Source organism: Sesamum indicum, linkage group LG6, assembly GCF_026168435.1.
Source record: "Sesamum indicum cultivar Baizhima isolate 11 linkage group LG6, ASM2616843v1, whole genome shotgun sequence".
In the NCBI taxonomy this organism is placed as follows: domain Eukaryota; kingdom Viridiplantae; phylum Streptophyta; class Magnoliopsida; order Lamiales; family Pedaliaceae; genus Sesamum; species Sesamum indicum.
Window position 1 is genome coordinate 9401193 of NC_142662.1, and position 17948 is coordinate 9419140.

Sequence of the window (17948 nt, forward strand, 5' to 3'; positions counted from 1 at the left end):
AGTCAATCTAATGGCTTCAAGGAAACCGCCCAACAGTCATAACCTCTCGGCCGTTACTTGAGATTGTTATATAAAGGGGGTTTTCATCCCTCCTTCGGGTACGTTTTACAAAAATCTGTTTTCTCCTACACACCCCTCCGATAAATCTCTGTGATTCTACTGTGAGTTCTCGGGTGTCCGGTGTTCTTTCGGGTCTGTGTGATCTGAGTCCTTTTCGGGTAGTTTCTGAGAGGTGCAACTGTGGTTTGTGAGGGCCTTTCTGGTTGGGAACGGTACTTTGGTGACCGCGTCCCTTTTTACTTGGATCTGGCTAAATACCTGAGTCATTTTCAACAGATATTCTTCTTTACATTTTTGTTGTATTATTTTCATTTCTGCAATTCTATTCGGGTTGTAATTTCTAAGGAGTTTATACTCCACACTGGTTGTAATAGTTGATAGGGTTCTTTGTGAAAGAAGAGTACCACTGGAGGGTTATACCCTACACAGTTCACTCAAGAAGACATGTCTGGAAAGAGTGAAGAGGAATTATGTCAACAAGTTAAGCAGCATTTGTCGTCTGCAGGGAAGTTCTTGATAATCATGGATGATGTGTGGAATGTTGATGCTTGGAATCAATTCGAAGCAGCCCTGCCCAAGAGTAATAAGTTGGGTAAAAGTCCTGATGACCAGTCGTTTTGAGAATATGACACGGCGTGCAAATCGTAAAAGAGAGCCCCAGAGGTTTTGGTTTCTAAGTCGGGAGGAAAGTTGGGAGCTCCTCCAGGTACAAGTATTTGGTGAGATAGATAGATGCCCTTCGGAACTGAAACCGACTGGAAGACTTATAGCCGAGCAATGCTGCCGGTTGCCACTTCAGATTGTTGTCATAGGAGGAATTTTGTTAAACAAATTGTCATCCATTAGCAATACCAAAAATGAGTGGGAAAATGTATCTGATAGGCTGGGAACATATGTTAATGATGAGGAGCAGAAGCGCGTTGAGAGGATTATATTATTAAGCTACGATGAACTGCCATATGACTTGAGAGATTGCTTTCTGTATCGAAGACTTTGAGATATCGGCTTGGAGATTGATCCGCATGTGGATAGCTGAGAGAAGTTCTCTAAAGACACGTTGACACCACAGTCCCTTAATTCCCTTTGCTAGAAGAGAATAAGAGAGAAAACACACTAAGTGTGTAGAGGGAGGGGGGCAGTCGAATGGGGAGTTCTAGGGTAGGAATATTTTTTCGTGTTGTGTAATAATTAGTTATTCCAAATAACTAATTAGAATATATATAAATACCTGGTATGCATGTACTAGAATATGTCTAGGTTCATTCCATTATCCATAAGGCAATACATTCTTTATTCCAAATAAAGAATGACCAATATACACTTTCCAAAAGTGAGAATTGCTAGTCAATTAATTCCTTTTTGAGAATTATCCAATGTGTTTAATTAAGGGGTGCTTGGCCGATATTTTTGGAATAAAAATACAAAAGTCCAACTAATTTTAATTAAATTTAATTTAATTAAAGTTCACATAATTAAGACCATCATATATTTAATCCAATTAAATACATGGGCCCAATAAGCCTTTATTAATTAATAAGTCCAACTTATTAAATAATAAAGGCAAGCGCAATATAAATCAATCCTATTAATTTATCATTGGACTCTTCCATCCAATCGATCTCTCTCATTTGTAAGTAATTCAATTACTCATGGAATTAATGCCCAATCAATTCCTCATCCCTTCTCGGTGATTTGTGTGTAACTCTTTAGGTTCACTTTTCTGTTATACTTGGGCTAGTGTCAAACATAATTATTAATTAAATCTAATTTAATTAATAATTCTCTATCAACCGTTGATCAAGAAAGCATGTCACCATGGGTGGCCATTTAGAAACGGTCCATAGCACTAGAGATTAAGCGAATACCCATGTGAATTTTTAGGCTCTCGAGTCCATACGGGTATGGTCCTTTCATCTATTGTCTCTCTTCCTTAGTCTAGGGCATGGAATTGGGTTTTGGCTTCCATCCTGGATTGGGCGTCTATGCTTAATACTTGAGTTGTGTAACGCTAAATTGCTAGACATAGGAACCTCTTTTCCAATTCAACCAATGACTGTGCCCACAGGTTCATAGAGCATGAATGCATCTCCAAGTGCATAGGAGATACCTCTGTCACGTATTGACAGGGGACATATCCTCTTCTTAAAACTCGTCGTCCTTACTACATGCTTTGACTGAACTGGACAACGTTTATGATGACTATATCTGAGATACAATCAGCACTCCCACAAATCCAAGATACTATCACAGTACGCACGTGATGCCGTGATTCTGCAAGTTTGAGGACTACTCCCATACTACCAGAGCCGGAGATTCGAGTCATACCAACTAAGTCTCCAAGGCTTCCATATAACGATCCCCATGAGTCAGTTCAGTCGATTCGACAACTAGTTAATCGACCTACTAAGATCACATAGACGTCCCACATCTATAGTCAATGAAACGCGGTACCCATCAAATGAATGTGACTCTTAATGCATGTCTCGATAGAACACTCGATGCCTATTATCAAAACTTTCGACTTGGAACATTTCAAACCCAACCCTTGGCAATTGATTTCATGACCGCCATCTAATGTGCAGTCCAACTATTGGACGGTTGTCAAAGTGGTTTGTGGGGGCATCTAAAGAAAATGCGATCATATATAATGAGCACAATAAAGAAAATGCCAATGGGGAATACTTTTTTATTCACTAAATAATATTACATAGGATCAAGTTATTATTAGAATAGATACACGAGTGCTCAATCTAATTTGCTTCCAGGTCATCTATTCTAACATAGAGGGTTGCTACATTGGAGTCTCAAGTGAAGGACATTGTTAACTTGCATTTAATAAAAATTCATTGGACATGTATTTTGAAGGGTAAGAATTAGCCAAGCCCATTATTTTGAGCCCATAGAAAATTTCATGGAAGAAAATAAATGGCTAGCAAATTGTATTTTAGGAAACTGCAATTCTAGCCATTTTGGGGATCTCTTCATTTGGAATAAAGAGAAATATGCCTTGTAGATAATAGAATGTAATTATTAACATTCTTAATTATCAAACAAGGTATATATATAAATATAATTTTTATCAACTCATGAATGGTCTTCTTAAGCTCTTTTAGAGTTCATGATAAATAGATTTGAAGGAAGGGATGAAGAGATTGAAGGTTTACGTCAATGTATATCTCCTTTCAAGATCAACATTGAGGTTATCGAGCTCTTCCACAAAGGATAGAATCTCAACCCTATGTTTGTGCACAGACGACCCTCAGTCATCTTGGCTTCAAGAAATGGTTTCGCCGCGATAAATCCAATATACCAGTTGGGCACCACATAAATTTGATTTATGTGGAGCATTTTTTGAACCAACAACGTCCAGCCTGTCATACTGCTCACGGATGCCAAAAGCAGGTATGACACTGCGTACCTTGCAATTGTCCTTATGCCTTAAACCCAAACTTCAAATATTTTTTAAGTAAGGATTCCTTTCGCAAGTCCGATGGAAGTGGTTTTTCCATGACATAGACCTAGGTTGAAAATCGAGGACAATCCTCCAATTTTTGCAGTCAATTTTATCGATTGTATTCCATTAAATAAATCTCAAAAATAAAGAAAAATGAAAAAACGGATCTAAGACATGCATTCTAAACGCAGAGCAGAAAGAATATATAGATTACTGCAATATTGTTTGTAGTTAAGACTTGGTCTTTTAGTCATTAAATTCTCCCACTATTTCTAAAAAATTCCACCAGTCTCAAGTGGAATTTCGAGAAATCCTTTCCTAGTGGACTTGGTATCGACAAGAACAATTTATCATATCCTAATTTTACGATTCACATGAAAAAGGCCTTGTGGGAGGCAACTGATGCCATTCTCATTTGATGAGATTCCCAAGATATTTTGTATCACCTCTTCATATGATCCCGAGGAGAGAAATTTTTTTTGTTGTTGTGTGATAATAATTATAATTATTTCCCAGATAATTATATTTTATATCTATATACCTTGTTTGATAATCAAGAATATTTCTAAATACATTATATTATCTATAAGGCATATTTCTCTTTATTCCAAATAAAGAGATCCCCAAAATTGCTAGAATTGCACTTTTCAAAAATACAATTTGCTAACCATTTATTTCCTCCCATGGAATTTTCTATTGGCTCAAAATAATGGGCTTGGCCAATTTTTACCCTTAAAAATACAAGTCTAATAATATTTTATTTAAAATTCAATTTAAGAAAAATTTAATTTTTATTGAGCCCAACTTGTATTTAATCTAATTAAATACATAAGCCCAAATTATCCTTATTATATAATAAGATCTAACTTATTAAATTATACGAACCTGTCCAATATAAATAAATGCCATTAATTTATTTTTGGGCCTCTTCTCTCTTTGAAAATAATCTAATTACTTGTGGAATTAATTTCAAATTAATTCTTTTTTCCTTTCCGGTGATATGTGTGTGACTCTTTGAGTTCACCTTTCAACTAGATTTGGGCTAATGTCTAATAATATTATTAATTTAATTTAATTTAATTAATAATTTTTATTAACCCTTAATTAAGAAAGCCTGTCACCATGGATGACCGTCTAGCAATGGTCCATACCACTAGAGACTAGGTGAATTGTCGTGTGAACATTTAGGATCTCAAGTCTACCATCTATCATCTCTCAGCCTTAGTCTAGGATATGGAATTAGGTGTCGGTTCCCATCCTATACTAGGTGTCTATGCTTAATACTTGAGACAGCGTTACACCAAGTTTCTCAACATAGGAACCTCCTTTTCCTATTCGATCAACAACTGTGGTCAAAAATTTATATAGCGTGAACGCATCTCCAAGTGCATAGGAGATACCTCTATCATATATTGATAGGGGATGGATCCTTTTCTTGAAACTGACCATCCTTACTACATACTCGCACTGTATTGGATAAGGCTTATAATGATCATGTCAGCGACACAACCACCTCTCGCATAGACCCAAGATACAGTCATCGTATGCACGTGACTGTCGTGATGCCTCAAGTCTGAGGACTACTCCCGTACTATCCAAGCCGAGAATTCGAGGCATACCGACTAAGCCTCTAAAGTTTCCATATGATCAGCCCACCAAGATTGCATAGACGCTTCGCACCTGTCACCAGTGAATCACGGTACTCACCAATTTGAATGCGACTCTTAGTGCAAGTCTCCATAGGACTCTCGATACCTATTCTCGAGGTCTTCGACTTGGAATGTTTCAAACCTAACCTTTTGGCAGTTGGTTTCATGACCGCCATTCAATGTGCGGCCCAACTATATGGTTGCCATTCGGCCTATAGATTTTATTGTGATGTTTAAGTAAAATATAAACATACAAATGAGCACAACACAACAAAGTGGATGCCAAAATAAGCGAATTTTTATTGTATTCACTTGAAATAATATTATATGATATCGATTAAATTGTCAGAATAAATTAATCTTAGGCCAATCTGATTGGTTTATGTTATTCTAACAATCTCCCACTTGACCTAAAGCCAATCACCTATTGTCCTTAACTCATCTTATCAAGATATTGCGTATGAGCATTTGCCACACCAATTTAGACAGAGGATCTGCTGTGTTTTCTGTTAAGTTGTCTCGGTCCATCCGTACGTCACCTCTGCTTACATCTCTTTAAGCAGATGGTACGGTCTAAAAATGTGTTTGGAATGATGATGAGATCTCGGTTCCTTTGCTTGCGCTATTTTCTCGTTGTTATCACAAAAGATAACTATTGGTTTGGCAATGCCAACCACTATACCCAACTCTTGGATATAGTTTTTCATCCAAACTGCTTCTTCAGCTGTTTCTGAAGCTGCTATATATTCAGCTTCCGTGGTGGAATCCACTGTGGTAGCTTGCTTGAAACTTTTTCATGTCACCACAGCACCATTCAGCTTGAATACAAAACCTGATTGAGATTAGGTAAACGTAATTTTCATTACATAAAAAGTACAATCGTACAGTAAAACAGTGCTCAATGAGTATCGTCTCCCTCGACAGGCCAAGGGATACGCCAAAGTTTATATAATGCACACGAACTAACAGAGAGAGCTAAAGAAGCACTAAGAATCCTCTATCTAACATCTTCCACAATAAGTCTAGCAAGTGCGGTCGGTTCTCGCTCAGACTGCTCAAAACGTCTCAGGTTCCATTCCTTCCAAATATGATACACACATGAAGCCAGTTGCGCACGATAAGCCAGATTAATAATGTGTTGTCCTCTCCATTTTCTTGTAGCTCACTCTATGTCCATTGCCCAATCACGGTTCGGCAAATTGAAGTGAACGGATCGTCGAATAGATATAAGGTACCGTCAGGCGTAGTGGAATTGGAAGAATAAGTGTATATGCGTCTCAGTCGCGCCTTCATCACAAAGAACACAGGTGCCTAGGTAAGAGAATCATGGTTTATCAGCCGTCGAAAGCTTCCCCAGTATAGCAAGCCATAAAATAAAATTATGCCTGAGGATCTTGGGAGAACCCAAGAGTAGTGAAGACCAACCGACCTTGGGTCTTGGAGGGTCCAGTGATTGGTATAGAGAAGTGGATGTAGGACTACGATTCCCATACCACCAAATGATGCGATCAACACCGCCATGAATCCAAGGCAGTGACTTTAGAATCTCCAGACACTCAATGTCTATAATGAGGGGCCAATTCCATTGCCCCTCCATTATAACGCTGCTGAGCTTGGCAACAATCCCAAGCTCAAGGAGTTGCGGTTCATGGGAAAATCTGGCAATGAGGGGTCCAAGATGGTGTCAAGGATCTTGCCAAAGAAAGAACATAGCCCCATTACCAACCCGATAGTCCACCATCGACCGAACAAGGGATCGCAGGCGAAGTAGTTTCCGCCAACCCCACGAACCCCAACAGTCTGAAACTGCCTAAATAGATGTATTCTACAATCGCCCATGATAGAGCTACTCCACCCAAATAGACGTCCTATCACACCTTATAACCTCACAGAGCTTCTTACACATTAAAGCCTCATTTAAGGTCGTAATATCTCATAAGCGCTGACCACCTTCTGATAACGGCTTACATACATCTTGCCATGCTACATTGGAGTAGCCCCTAGTCGTCCCCCCTTTCCACAAGAATGCTCAAAGTATCTTCTCAATCTCCCTTATAACACCTTTAAGCAATAGGAACGCTGAGGTCCAATAAATGCTCAATGCCATAAGGACAGATTTGATGATCTAAATCCTCCCAGCATAGGACAACGCCAGACCTTCCCATCCTTTAATGCGTTGGTCAATTTTCGATAACAAAAGCTGACAATCTATTATCAATAATCGAGACGAGAGGAGCGAAAGTCCCAAGTATCTCATCAGTAATTGCCCTTCCAGGAATCCCAACATTGCCAACAACTCTTCTCGAATCCGGTGTGCCAAGCGAGAGATAATAAGGTGGCTCTTATGTGCATTAAGCCGTTGAGCCGACCATGATGCGAACACATATCAGCTTTACAAAATAGCAACAGATCATCTGTAAAATCAAGTTGAAAGAATCGAGCAGGAGCACATTTCCAATGGAATGAAAAACGCCCATCCTGTTCAATCAACTGTAGGAATAAAAGATTTAACACCTCTATCACAAGAACAAACAGGTAAGAAAAATGCCCATCCTGTTCAATCAACTGTAGGAATAAGATTTAACAGCTCCATCACAAGAACAAACAGGTAAGGTGACATAGGATCACCTTGCCTCAACTCTCGTGAGCTTGCAAAATAACCATGGGGTTTCCCATTCAGACCCACCGAGAATGAGGGTGTTGTTACACACTCTTCTATTTACCGAATAAATTGTGCTGAAAATCCAAACATGTGCAAAACTGCTAGTAGAATGTCCCAAAACCTGATTGAGATTTGCATCATCATCGTCCGATTGGAAGCTAGCATCGTCGTAGCCTTCCAGTATCAATTCTCCACCACCATAGATCAAGAACTTATCCTTAGTCCTTTTCAGGTACTTAAGTATGGTCTTGACCACACTCCAATGTGCTTCACCAGCACACGCCCGATATCTACCCATTACGCTCAAAGTGTATTTGACATTGGGCCTAGTACATTGGACAGTATACTGAATACTGCCCACGGCTGAAGCATAGGGCATGTCTGACATCCGTTTAAGTTCCTCATCAGTCTTGAAAGACTATTTATTTGATATCTTAATCCCATACCTCATTGCAAATAATGCTCATTTTGAGTTACCCATCTTCAATCTCTTTAAGACTTTCTCAATGTACAAAGATTGGGTTAATCTTTAATATCCTTTTCGGTCTATCCCTATAGATCTTAATTCCAAGGATGTACATATTCTTCATGAAAAATTGAGTTGACAACCACGCCTTTATATTTCCCAATATCTTGACATTATTCTCAATGAGCAAGATATCGTCAACATAAAGTACGAGGAACGTAAACTGAGCTTCCACTGATCTTCTTGTATACACAAGATTAGATTCATTTTTTGTGAAATTATATCCCCATATGACTTCATCAAAATTTATGCTCCAATTTTGGAAAGCTTGTTTGAGGCCATAGATAGCCCTTTGGAGACAACAGACTTTTTGTTCTTCTCCAGTGCAGGTGAAACCTTCCGGCTGATCCATATAGATCTCTTTCTCAACGAAATCGTTTAGGAAGGCCGTTTTCACGCCCATCTGCTATATCTCGTAGTCATACCATGCTGCTTTGGCGAGCAATATCCGAATGAATTTGGCCATTGCCACGAGCAAATAGGTTTCCTCAAAGTCGACCCCGAGTTGTTGAGTGTATCCTTTCGCCATGAGTCTAGCCTTGAAGGCGGTAACCTCCCCGTTAGCTCCAAGATTACGTTTGTAGTCCCATTTGCAAGCAGCTGGCTTAACGCCTTTAGGTGTGTCTATGAGGGTCCAAACTTGATTTGAACCCATTGAGTCCATTTCAAATTTCATGGCCTCAAGCCACTCATCCAAGTCGATGTCAGACATCGCTTCTCCATACGTTCTTAGATCACCGTCCAATTGGCAAGTAAAGCCTAAGAATCCGTACCTATAGGGAGGTTTGGATATTCTGGTTAACCTACCGAGAATTGGAGTACTAACGCTAGGAACCATAGGCATAGATGGTATTGCATTATCTTGACGAGGTATCTCACTTGACTCTTCAAATAGTTCCTCATCACGTCAGCTATCCGTAGAAAAGTCCTTTTTCAAGAATACTGCGTTCCTCGAAACAAAAATCTTTTGTTCCAATGAGTCATAAAAATAGTAGCCCACAGTTTATTTAGGATAACCTCTTAACTTCTTGATTCTACAAACTAAAAAACCAGATTTCATTACAACTCAATTCTATTGGATTGAATTTGACAAGAGTATTGAAAGTTTTGTTTGTAACACATATTTCTAGTTAATAAATATTAGAAACTTTTATGAAACGCTACACAAAAATTATGAAATTAAAGCAACATATATAATAGTGATAAAAATAAAATTTAAAAACATTAGCTTTCTCTTTTTAATTCAAGCATATGTAATTAATTCCCTATCATCTATCCTAATCAAAAATAATTATTCATGTAGTATAAGGATAAATTACAATATCCTGGCATGAGGTTTGGTATAATTATAAATACTATCTTGATATTTGAAAAATTATCAATGTTCCCTTGATTTTAATAGTCGTCTAATAATTAGCCCAATCCATTAAGTTTTCATTCATTTCTTGTAGTGAACTAACCAAAATGCCCTTGTGGATTAAGAATTATATTTTTTTTATTTGTAAAACTTTTCCATCCATTCCGTTCGAATTCTTTTACAATTTTTTTATTTAAAAAAAATAAATGAATACAATAAAGGCAAAATTGATAATTTTATACCACCTCCAAAGATTATATAATTTCTTCAAACATTAAGGGGGTACTTGTAATTTTTCAAGCAACGAGGGGGTATTCGTAATCATATTAAACCTCAAGGGAGGTCATTGTAATTTAACTAAACAATTATAAAGTATGTATATTCTTAATGTATCTAAAATCGGCTCAAACCATTGGTTGGGCCCTTACACTGGACGGCCAAAATCACAAGGCCAAGAGGCCACTTAATCCACCAACTCGGCCCACTAAAAGGTTTGACCCACTTGTTGTGTATTTAAACCTCCCTCGCTCTCATTTCTTCTAACCCTAATCCTAAACCCCTTAATCCGTCGTCTGTTTCTATCCTTCTTCCCCAAACGACCCTTTGGGTCCCCCCTTCTCCTCGATCTCCTCCGTGTCTCTTCCTTCTCCTAAAATGGTTGTTAAGAGATACTTAATGTCCAGTCTCTTTATATGGTTGGTACGAAATGGCTCTTGGGGTATTAGTTGAAAATACTATCATCTTCCTCCCCTTTCTCTGATAACTATCAGTTTCTTCATGCCCTAAATTTCGAAGTCACTGGGTTAAGTTAATAGCCTAAGTGGCATAACCTTTGTGGTTCTGTAAAACCCTTTGTGACCTATCCTTGGTGGATTTTGTGATTAGCCTTTGTGGCGTAAGCCTTGGTGGCTTCGTGAGATTTGAGCAACCGTGTTTGGGTTGTGGCCTTTGGCCTTAGTGGCTTAAGGATCTTGACTTTCTGAACTTAGATCTGTTACTGTCTTATGTTCTTCATATCTCTTATTCTGCAGTTCTTTAGGTTGTTCATTGTATTATTATTTCTGCTTATTGGATTTTTTGTAATTTGTTATAGGGGTTTAATTAATCCAGAAAGCCTGTAATTAATTTTTGAAATTTCTGTATATTGTTCGAGCTAGTGACCGATCCATCTTTTACACTTAACTATATTTTATGAATTGTCTTGAGCGTAATATTAATTAGTTCTCATTAAATGAAATATTTATGTGCGATAAGAGAATTTATACATATTATGGCTAAAGAAGTAAATAAATGCTTCATTAAATAATTAGGAGGAATAAATTGTTTCAAGAGAGACTCCAAGACATCGTAAGAAATTTAGGAAAAAGGAAGTGTTTCAAGAAAACTAGATAATATCGAATCTACTCTCTCTCTCTCTCTCTCTCTCTCTCTCTCTCTCTCTCTCTCTCTCTCTCTCTCTCTCTCTCTCTCTCTCTCTCCTGAATTATAAAATGTAACAAACAATTCCAACAAAAACATCCTTAATTATTTAGACCCCTAAAATATTTTTATTACAATCATTTTTCTAAATACAATCTGAATTATTACAATTTTTTTATTTAAATTAAACACTATTCAAAATTTATAATTTTTATCCTGAGTATAGAATCTATATAAACTTCATAAATTTACAATTCTTATATTCTTTATACAACTGATAAAAGATTTACATAATTTTTGCCTATATTGTTATATATATATTGAATTTTTTTTAAAAATAAATTATCAATACAAAATATTACATCGAACATATATATATATGTATGTACTGTAAGATTTGGAAATCTATAATATAATTATTATATAATATTCTATATCTTTTTAAGTGATACATTTTTATTATGTAGACATGTAATTGAATAAAAATTTATAAGTTATGCAACATATTTTTTTATAATATTATATGGATTATGTATGTTGGCACATATATATTTTTATATGTACTTTTTAACATAATTTAATTTACTTTGTAATATATATTTGCATATATTGAGCTTATAAATATTTTTTGTGTTCCATAATTTATAAAAAATTTATAAATGATAAATATTATTTTTAAAATAAAATGTGAATAAAATTTTGTTTCACTAAAATTAGTTTGGGGGAGATATTTTAATAAAGCATATTTTAAGAAGTAGAGTAAAAAAGTATAGGGCTAGGTGAGAAGGACATTTTAGCCTTATCAATGCCAAATTATTTTATCAAGGGTATTTTTGTTATCTTTTATATTTTAGGGGATGTAAATAAAATAAAATGCATAGTTTAGGAGTACAAAGTGTATTTAACCCTAATTTCTAGCATTCTTTTTTTTTTTTTTTTAATAAAATCAAAATGGGAAACTTTTACATAGTCTCAATAGGTATGGAAATTGTAAACCATGCTAACGTCTCATGCTACAACTCTATCTCAAATAGCTTAGAATATTTCTTGGATGAGAAAGCTAATGTTTTTCAACTCATTGATTTACAATACACTTGCTTGAATTTGAAAAATTGCAATTTTTATTTTCGTACAAACCTATTTCGGCAATTATGTTTTGTAATCTTAAAAATTTAATATTGAGCACATAAACAGTCAAGAGTTACTAAAATGGCCGAAAAAGTGCATATGATCAGTTTCATTGGGCATATTTTTCTTCCGGTTTTAGCAAAGTGCGGCCATTTTTGAGCGAAATGTTTAAAATTACAAGACAAAATTGTTAAAATAGATTCATACGAAATTAAAAGTAGCACGTCCCCGTACTTATAGGATTAAAATTACAATTTTCCTTAAAGACTCAGAATTAATGCTTCTGAAGCAGAACTTGTTTCCTGGAAGTGTGAACGCTGATCAGAGCTTTGAAGAGATGCTTACTTCTTTTGGTGTAAGATTCCATCTCCCTTTCCCTATTTGTAACCTCTGCTCTTCTACATGCTGAAACTGCACGCCGAGGCTCTACCCTGCACTGTAATTGTGATCTTTTCTGTCAAAAAATCATCAAATATCGATTGTTTTGTAAGTTTAATTAAAATTCTATGTTCCATTGTCGCTTACAAGCTGTTTATTGATAGGGGGGCTGGGGGAAACGGATCTGTTCTCGATGGATCCTGAGCGCCTCAATGGGAAACGAAATGGAGAAACTGAACGCCTCCCTGTTTTAATCATATGGATCATTAGCATCAAAGAATCAGACAAGCCATGCAAGATTGATGGTGAAAAGTTGAGGTTAATCGCATCTGTTAAAATACTAATAGACATATTCTTGTCCTCATATTCAAGCATAATACACTAACCTGGTTCTTTGTCAGGGAAAACCACCTTCATGAAAGAAAAACTAGGTCGATTCGGAGAAGGTTGTGTTGAAGGCATCCTCGACTCTTCTTTCCTGCATTTGAAACCACATGTTCAGCTAAATGTTTGACCGAACCGTAATGATAACTGCCCCTGCTGAATTCTTCTCATGTGGGCATGCATATACCTCAATAAGGGTCGATGTGGCTTCATTCGTGCTGCTTGAGAAAATGAGTTATCTGCATGCATGAAAAGATAATGATGGAGTTCATTGTCACTACATAATCTTAGGAATTCAAAATTCTCAGCTACTTCCTGTTAGGAAATGGGAGATTGAATTATAATGTGTGCAGAAACGAAGAAGGAAAAATCAAACCCAAGAATGCACAATTTTACAGAATGTCTTAGTGAAGATCTAATGACATAGTGAAATGGTGGGAAATAGGAAAAATGGGATTTACCCATATGATATGAGAAATAAGAACAAATTTATGTAAACAAAAAATAGCAAATTACCCCCTATCTAAACCCTTGATAGAGAGGTAATTTGCTTTATTTCCAAAATTTAGGGGAATAATTTGTTAATTTTTTTAAAAGGAAATTTTTTGCTCATTTGACATATCACATAAAATAAATTACATTTGACTCGGTAAAAAACATATATTTTGGTCTCGTAAGTTTGTCACTAAAGGGTTTCGGTATCTCACGTTCTATGAGTTATGCATTTGGTCAATTCTTTACACGTCCGACATTCCCTCTGTTAAGTATGTAGCTGGAGTTGAAACGTTTACTGAAAATTAGAAATTTCCTCTTGAAGTGAATTTTTTACTGAAAATTAGGGATTTCCTCTTGAAGTGAAATTTTTACTTAAAATTAGGGATGTCCTCTTTCAATTTATCTTCTTCAACATGAGTAGAAGCTTCTCAGTCACTTCCTCAAACTCCTTTACATGGCTCCATATTTTTCAACAAAAACTTCACTTCCAAAGGGGAAACAAGACCACGATTTTGCTATGTTTTCTTGTTGAAAAATTTGGTCGATTTTCCATTTAAATTTGTTAAAAAATGATATATGTGACCTCTCCACGCATACTTAAAAAAAATTGAGATAGCTGAAAAATTGCAATACGGAGGAGCAAATCAGTTTTATTGACAAACTTGAGTAACAGAAAAATGTATATTTTCCCTAAATAGGCCGATTCGAGGCCAGGTCTAATTTTGGACTTTCACCGCACTTTGTAGTGATATAGCAAATTCTTTCTTTCATACCCATAGACATTGCCCCTTTTGGGTTAAGGATGTAAACTCGCTATATAAGTTGATTTTGATGTCATGTTCTTAAGATTAACTTGCTATCAAAGTCATTGAGTATATTTTAAAATTCAATTATGAACAACTCATTGATGATATGATATTTACACTTTATTGATACTTAATTGGAGTGGGACAAAATATCATATTTCAGTTGAAAAAATGAAAGACTGTGCCGTGAAAAACCACTGCCTTGAAAGCGAAATTTCGGTACTACCGTGGTGCAAATAGTATAAACCGATTGCTCCCCAAGGTTAACATAGCTATAACACTCTTACACGCTCACTCGTGGAAGAGAGTTTGGAACAACGAACAAAAACACTCAGAAAAGGAAGGAAAGAAAGCAGAAAGAACAGCTCTCGAATTCTTGGTGTTTGAAACGAAATGAGTTTGAGCCTATTTATGGAAGCATACCTTGGTTGTTGGAAAAAATAGAACTCTATACCATCCACACATTTGCCAATGAAATTGTTAATATTAGGAGCAAAAAAATCGGATTTTAGGAGTCCAAAAATATGAGAAATAAAGGATTTGAATGTAATTTTTTCAAAAATATATATAACCGCGCATGCCCACCCCTGGATGGGGCAGGCAGGCGCGCATGGTGATTCTTTAAATATCCATCTACCCACACTTTTCATTTAAAATGTAGCAAAATGATTTAATATATAAAGAAGAAAAAATTATTATTTTTCCTATGTGGAACATTAGTCATTCCCAACAATTTATTCCCGAATGATTTGGAAAGGAGCAAGCAACTGGAAATATACCTTGCTTGGGTTGCTGCAAATCGTATGGGGGACATGAGGTGCAATTTCTGTACAACTCCTTTGATTTGCTGCCTAACCCACGATTCTCTGCACCTGAAAGGTAAAAGAAAGTAACTTATTTTGTTCTGTAACTTGTAAAGTTTATAATTAATTTCCAGGAGAATTAATAATTTTGAGAAGAAATTAATTTAATTGCCTGTAAGAAAGTAACGCTTATGGTGCCCGTAATTAGCTTCTACCATTAACATGCTTCGCGACAGCCCTCCCAAGTTCATAAATCCCTGAGATGTGCTAAATCTCTGCAATGCCATTCCCAGATAGAGGACAACAATTTCTCTGTAATTTCTAATAATTTCTTGTTTATTGCAGTTCGAAAGCCACTAAAAGACACATGACTTTTGTTATGACTAATTATCAACGTTAAAAATAAGAAATTATAAAAAATATTAATTAATCATAATTACACAGTAATTATTAGACATTGTTTTCACCGGAGGTTAAAAAACAAAATCCATAATAAAAAATTATAGAAAATATTAATTAACCATAGACAAAATTTAATTCCTTATTTGGTTTAGTTTTCAGCTTTTTAAAACATCTATGAAAGTGAAAATATTTTTGTTTATACTATTCTCGAAATGTTTTACTATTATTCTCATTTCAATCATTATTTTTTTTATATATTTACATATATATAGAATGTTCCAATCATTAAATATAAACTTATACATATATTTTTATCATAATACTTTGATATAAAATCACTAACAATTCTAAATCAATTATAAAATATAACTATCTATTTCATTTAAATAAAAGATGTATTTGATTTAACAACATACTAGCAATAAAACATAAAACTATCTTTTCTAAAATAATATATATATATATATATATATATTGCCTTTGATACCACTGACAACAAAAACTACAATTTCATCAATGTCCAATCATATTCTTATTTTCACACGAAAACAGATAAACAAATTGAAAGCACACATTTTCCACTGAGAAATTGAAAATTAAAAATGAAAAACAAAAATCAAACATGGTTAAGTTTTCACATTAATTTTGTTTAACGGTGATAAATATAGTATTAATTTAACATAATTTTTAAAATTTAGCAAAACTGAAAAACAAAATCTATTTCTTTTATAGTGAAATAAGGAACATCAATGACAACTCTAAAACAGGGATTCCTTAGGCCTCAAAATTGTTCATGATTGTGAATAGAATGAGCAAATCTTTTACCTGTTCAATGCAAGAAAATCTGGACGTCATTGAAGAGAATTGATTAGCCTTTTGGTCCAACAATCCGTTGAGCTTATCAGCCACTGAGCCCAAGTGGTCCACAGTGTTCACAAGAGCTTTAGCCACATAATTTTTCGATGATTCTACAACACTACGATCACAAGTACACAAAAACGACAACTTTTAGAGACAGAAGAGCAAAATAAACTCCTACAAAATTGGACTATCATACAGAGACTAGAAAGTCGTACAATTGTTTGTGATCGACTTTGTTGTAGGACGACTCAAAGTACTGAGCAGCAGAGTACAATTGTTGCCGTATATTTTTCAAATCCTAAAAGATGAAAGATGGATCTCGTAAGTAAAAATGAAAACATGGTTATTTTTCAATATGTCGCATTTTACTGTAAAAATGAAAACGTTAACAGAGAAAAACACTCTCAGAAGAAAAAGTAAATGGGATCCTGAAGTTAAAACAGAAGCTCAACTAGAAGATCATACTCGCATTGCCTTTTTCTTTTTTTCTGGTCATAGGGATTTTTGGGAAAATATTAGTTTTAATGCCATAGGTGTAGGGACCTGACAATTTTAGTATAACATGGATCGGTTTTATCTTGTAATTTTAAAATTTTTGCATATTGGGGATAAAAATGAACAAAATGTGCTAAAATAACCAGACATGTCCACCCAATTAAAGTGATTAGACGTCCACTTTTTCAGCCATTTAACCTAGCTACAATAATGATAAGGTATATTAAGAAAATTAGACGTAGAACGGCACCTTCAAACTATCAGCGAATTGCAAGCTCTGCTGCATGAATATTTCGTCGTAGACTGGAGGCTTCGGGAAACAATTTTCTGAAATCTCCATTGTGTGAGAATTTTGCCGTCTTCCTGTTCTCTGTTTGCGTTGAAAATAAAACAATTTTCAGACAAATATGATGGGCAAAACATTACGAATCAAAATGACAAAATGCTGAATCTCAGTGGAGAGATGAAACAGTTGACGTGAGAGAGAGCACAAACCAAAACATTTTTGCAACTTATGTCTAAGAAAAAAGGGAGATCGGATTGCTATATAAAATGGAAGTTGGTACTGACTTTCTGGGTTGTGGAAAACTGGAGAGAGAAACAGAAAGATGGATCAATAAAAGATATAGTGACAGGAGCATGGGAGCAGACAGGCTGTGGGGTTGCAAGAATCTCATCAAAGCATTACTTATAGGAGTGAAAAGAGGCAGAAAAGCACAAAAAGCACGAAAAACAGATCGTAATCATGGATTACATATGATTAGTTTAATAAGGTGTACATGTATAGATAACTTAGGGATGCATGACAAACTTGTAAGAAGATTTCATCATAGAATTTGAACAAATATCCAAGATTTTACTAAATTATTGCTTGTATATAATGTTCATGGTTAACAACTTGGAGGTGGTGTGGAGGAGGAAAGGCGGGAGACATGCTTTTAATTAAAAGCAAAGACACTTTGCTGGAAAATCAATCAACCACTTATAAGGTGTAGGTGGGGAAATTAAGTGTAACTTTAATTTCAATTCTTCTTAAATTACTCTCTCCTCTCTCTCTCTCTCTCTCTCT

The 17948-nt window shown here is 35.4% G+C and overlaps 2 protein-coding genes and 1 pseudogene across 2 annotated transcripts; 1 reads left to right on the forward strand and 2 right to left on the reverse strand.

Annotated features, from left to right (window-relative positions):
- The first annotated feature begins 685 nt into the window (after window positions 1–685).
- On the forward strand, window positions 686–1057 carry LOC148787715 (disease resistance RPP8-like protein 3). Its single transcript, XM_088881342.1, has one exon. It carries the CDS (start codon window positions 686–688, stop codon window positions 1055–1057), a length of 372 nt encoding a protein of 123 aa, XP_088737468.1.
- Window positions 1058–5708: 4651 nt separating this feature from the next.
- On the reverse strand, window positions 5709–8213 carry LOC148787716 (secreted RxLR effector protein 161 pseudogene; annotated as a pseudogene).
- Window positions 8214–12337: 4124 nt separating this feature from the next.
- On the reverse strand, window positions 12338–17802 carry LOC105164503 (protein ABIL4). Its single transcript, XM_011083153.3, has 10 exons — window positions 17375–17802; window positions 17130–17249; window positions 16600–16682; window positions 16349–16499; window positions 15294–15396; window positions 15098–15190; window positions 13205–13256; window positions 13020–13111; window positions 12781–12878; window positions 12338–12691 (listed from the first exon to the last, which is right to left on the reverse strand). Exons 2-10 carry the CDS (start codon window positions 17217–17219, stop codon window positions 12530–12532), a joined length of 924 nt encoding a protein of 307 aa, XP_011081455.1. The 5' UTR covers window positions 17220–17249; window positions 17375–17802; the 3' UTR covers window positions 12338–12529.
- Window positions 17803–17948: the final 146 nt, after the last annotated feature.

What these genes read in the sequence shown, in the direction of transcription:
- LOC148787715 (XM_088881342.1), top strand. Translation starts at nt 686, where the DNA reads ATGACACGGCGTGCAAATCGTAAAAGAGAGCCCCAGAGGTTTTGGTTT.
- LOC105164503 (XM_011083153.3), bottom strand. Translation starts at nt 17,219, where the DNA reads ATGGAGATTTCAGAAAATTGTTTCCCGAAGCCTCCAGTCTACGACGAA. An exon ending in AATTCGCTGATAGTTTGAAG is followed by an intron (nt 16,683 to 17,129) that starts GTGCCGTTCTAC and finishes TTCATCTTTTAG; the next exon opens with GATTTGAAAAATATACGGCA. An exon ending in TAAGCGTTACTTTCTTACAG is followed by an intron (nt 15,191 to 15,293) that starts GCAATTAAATTA and finishes TTTACCTTTCAG; the next exon opens with GTGCAGAGAATCGTGGGTTA.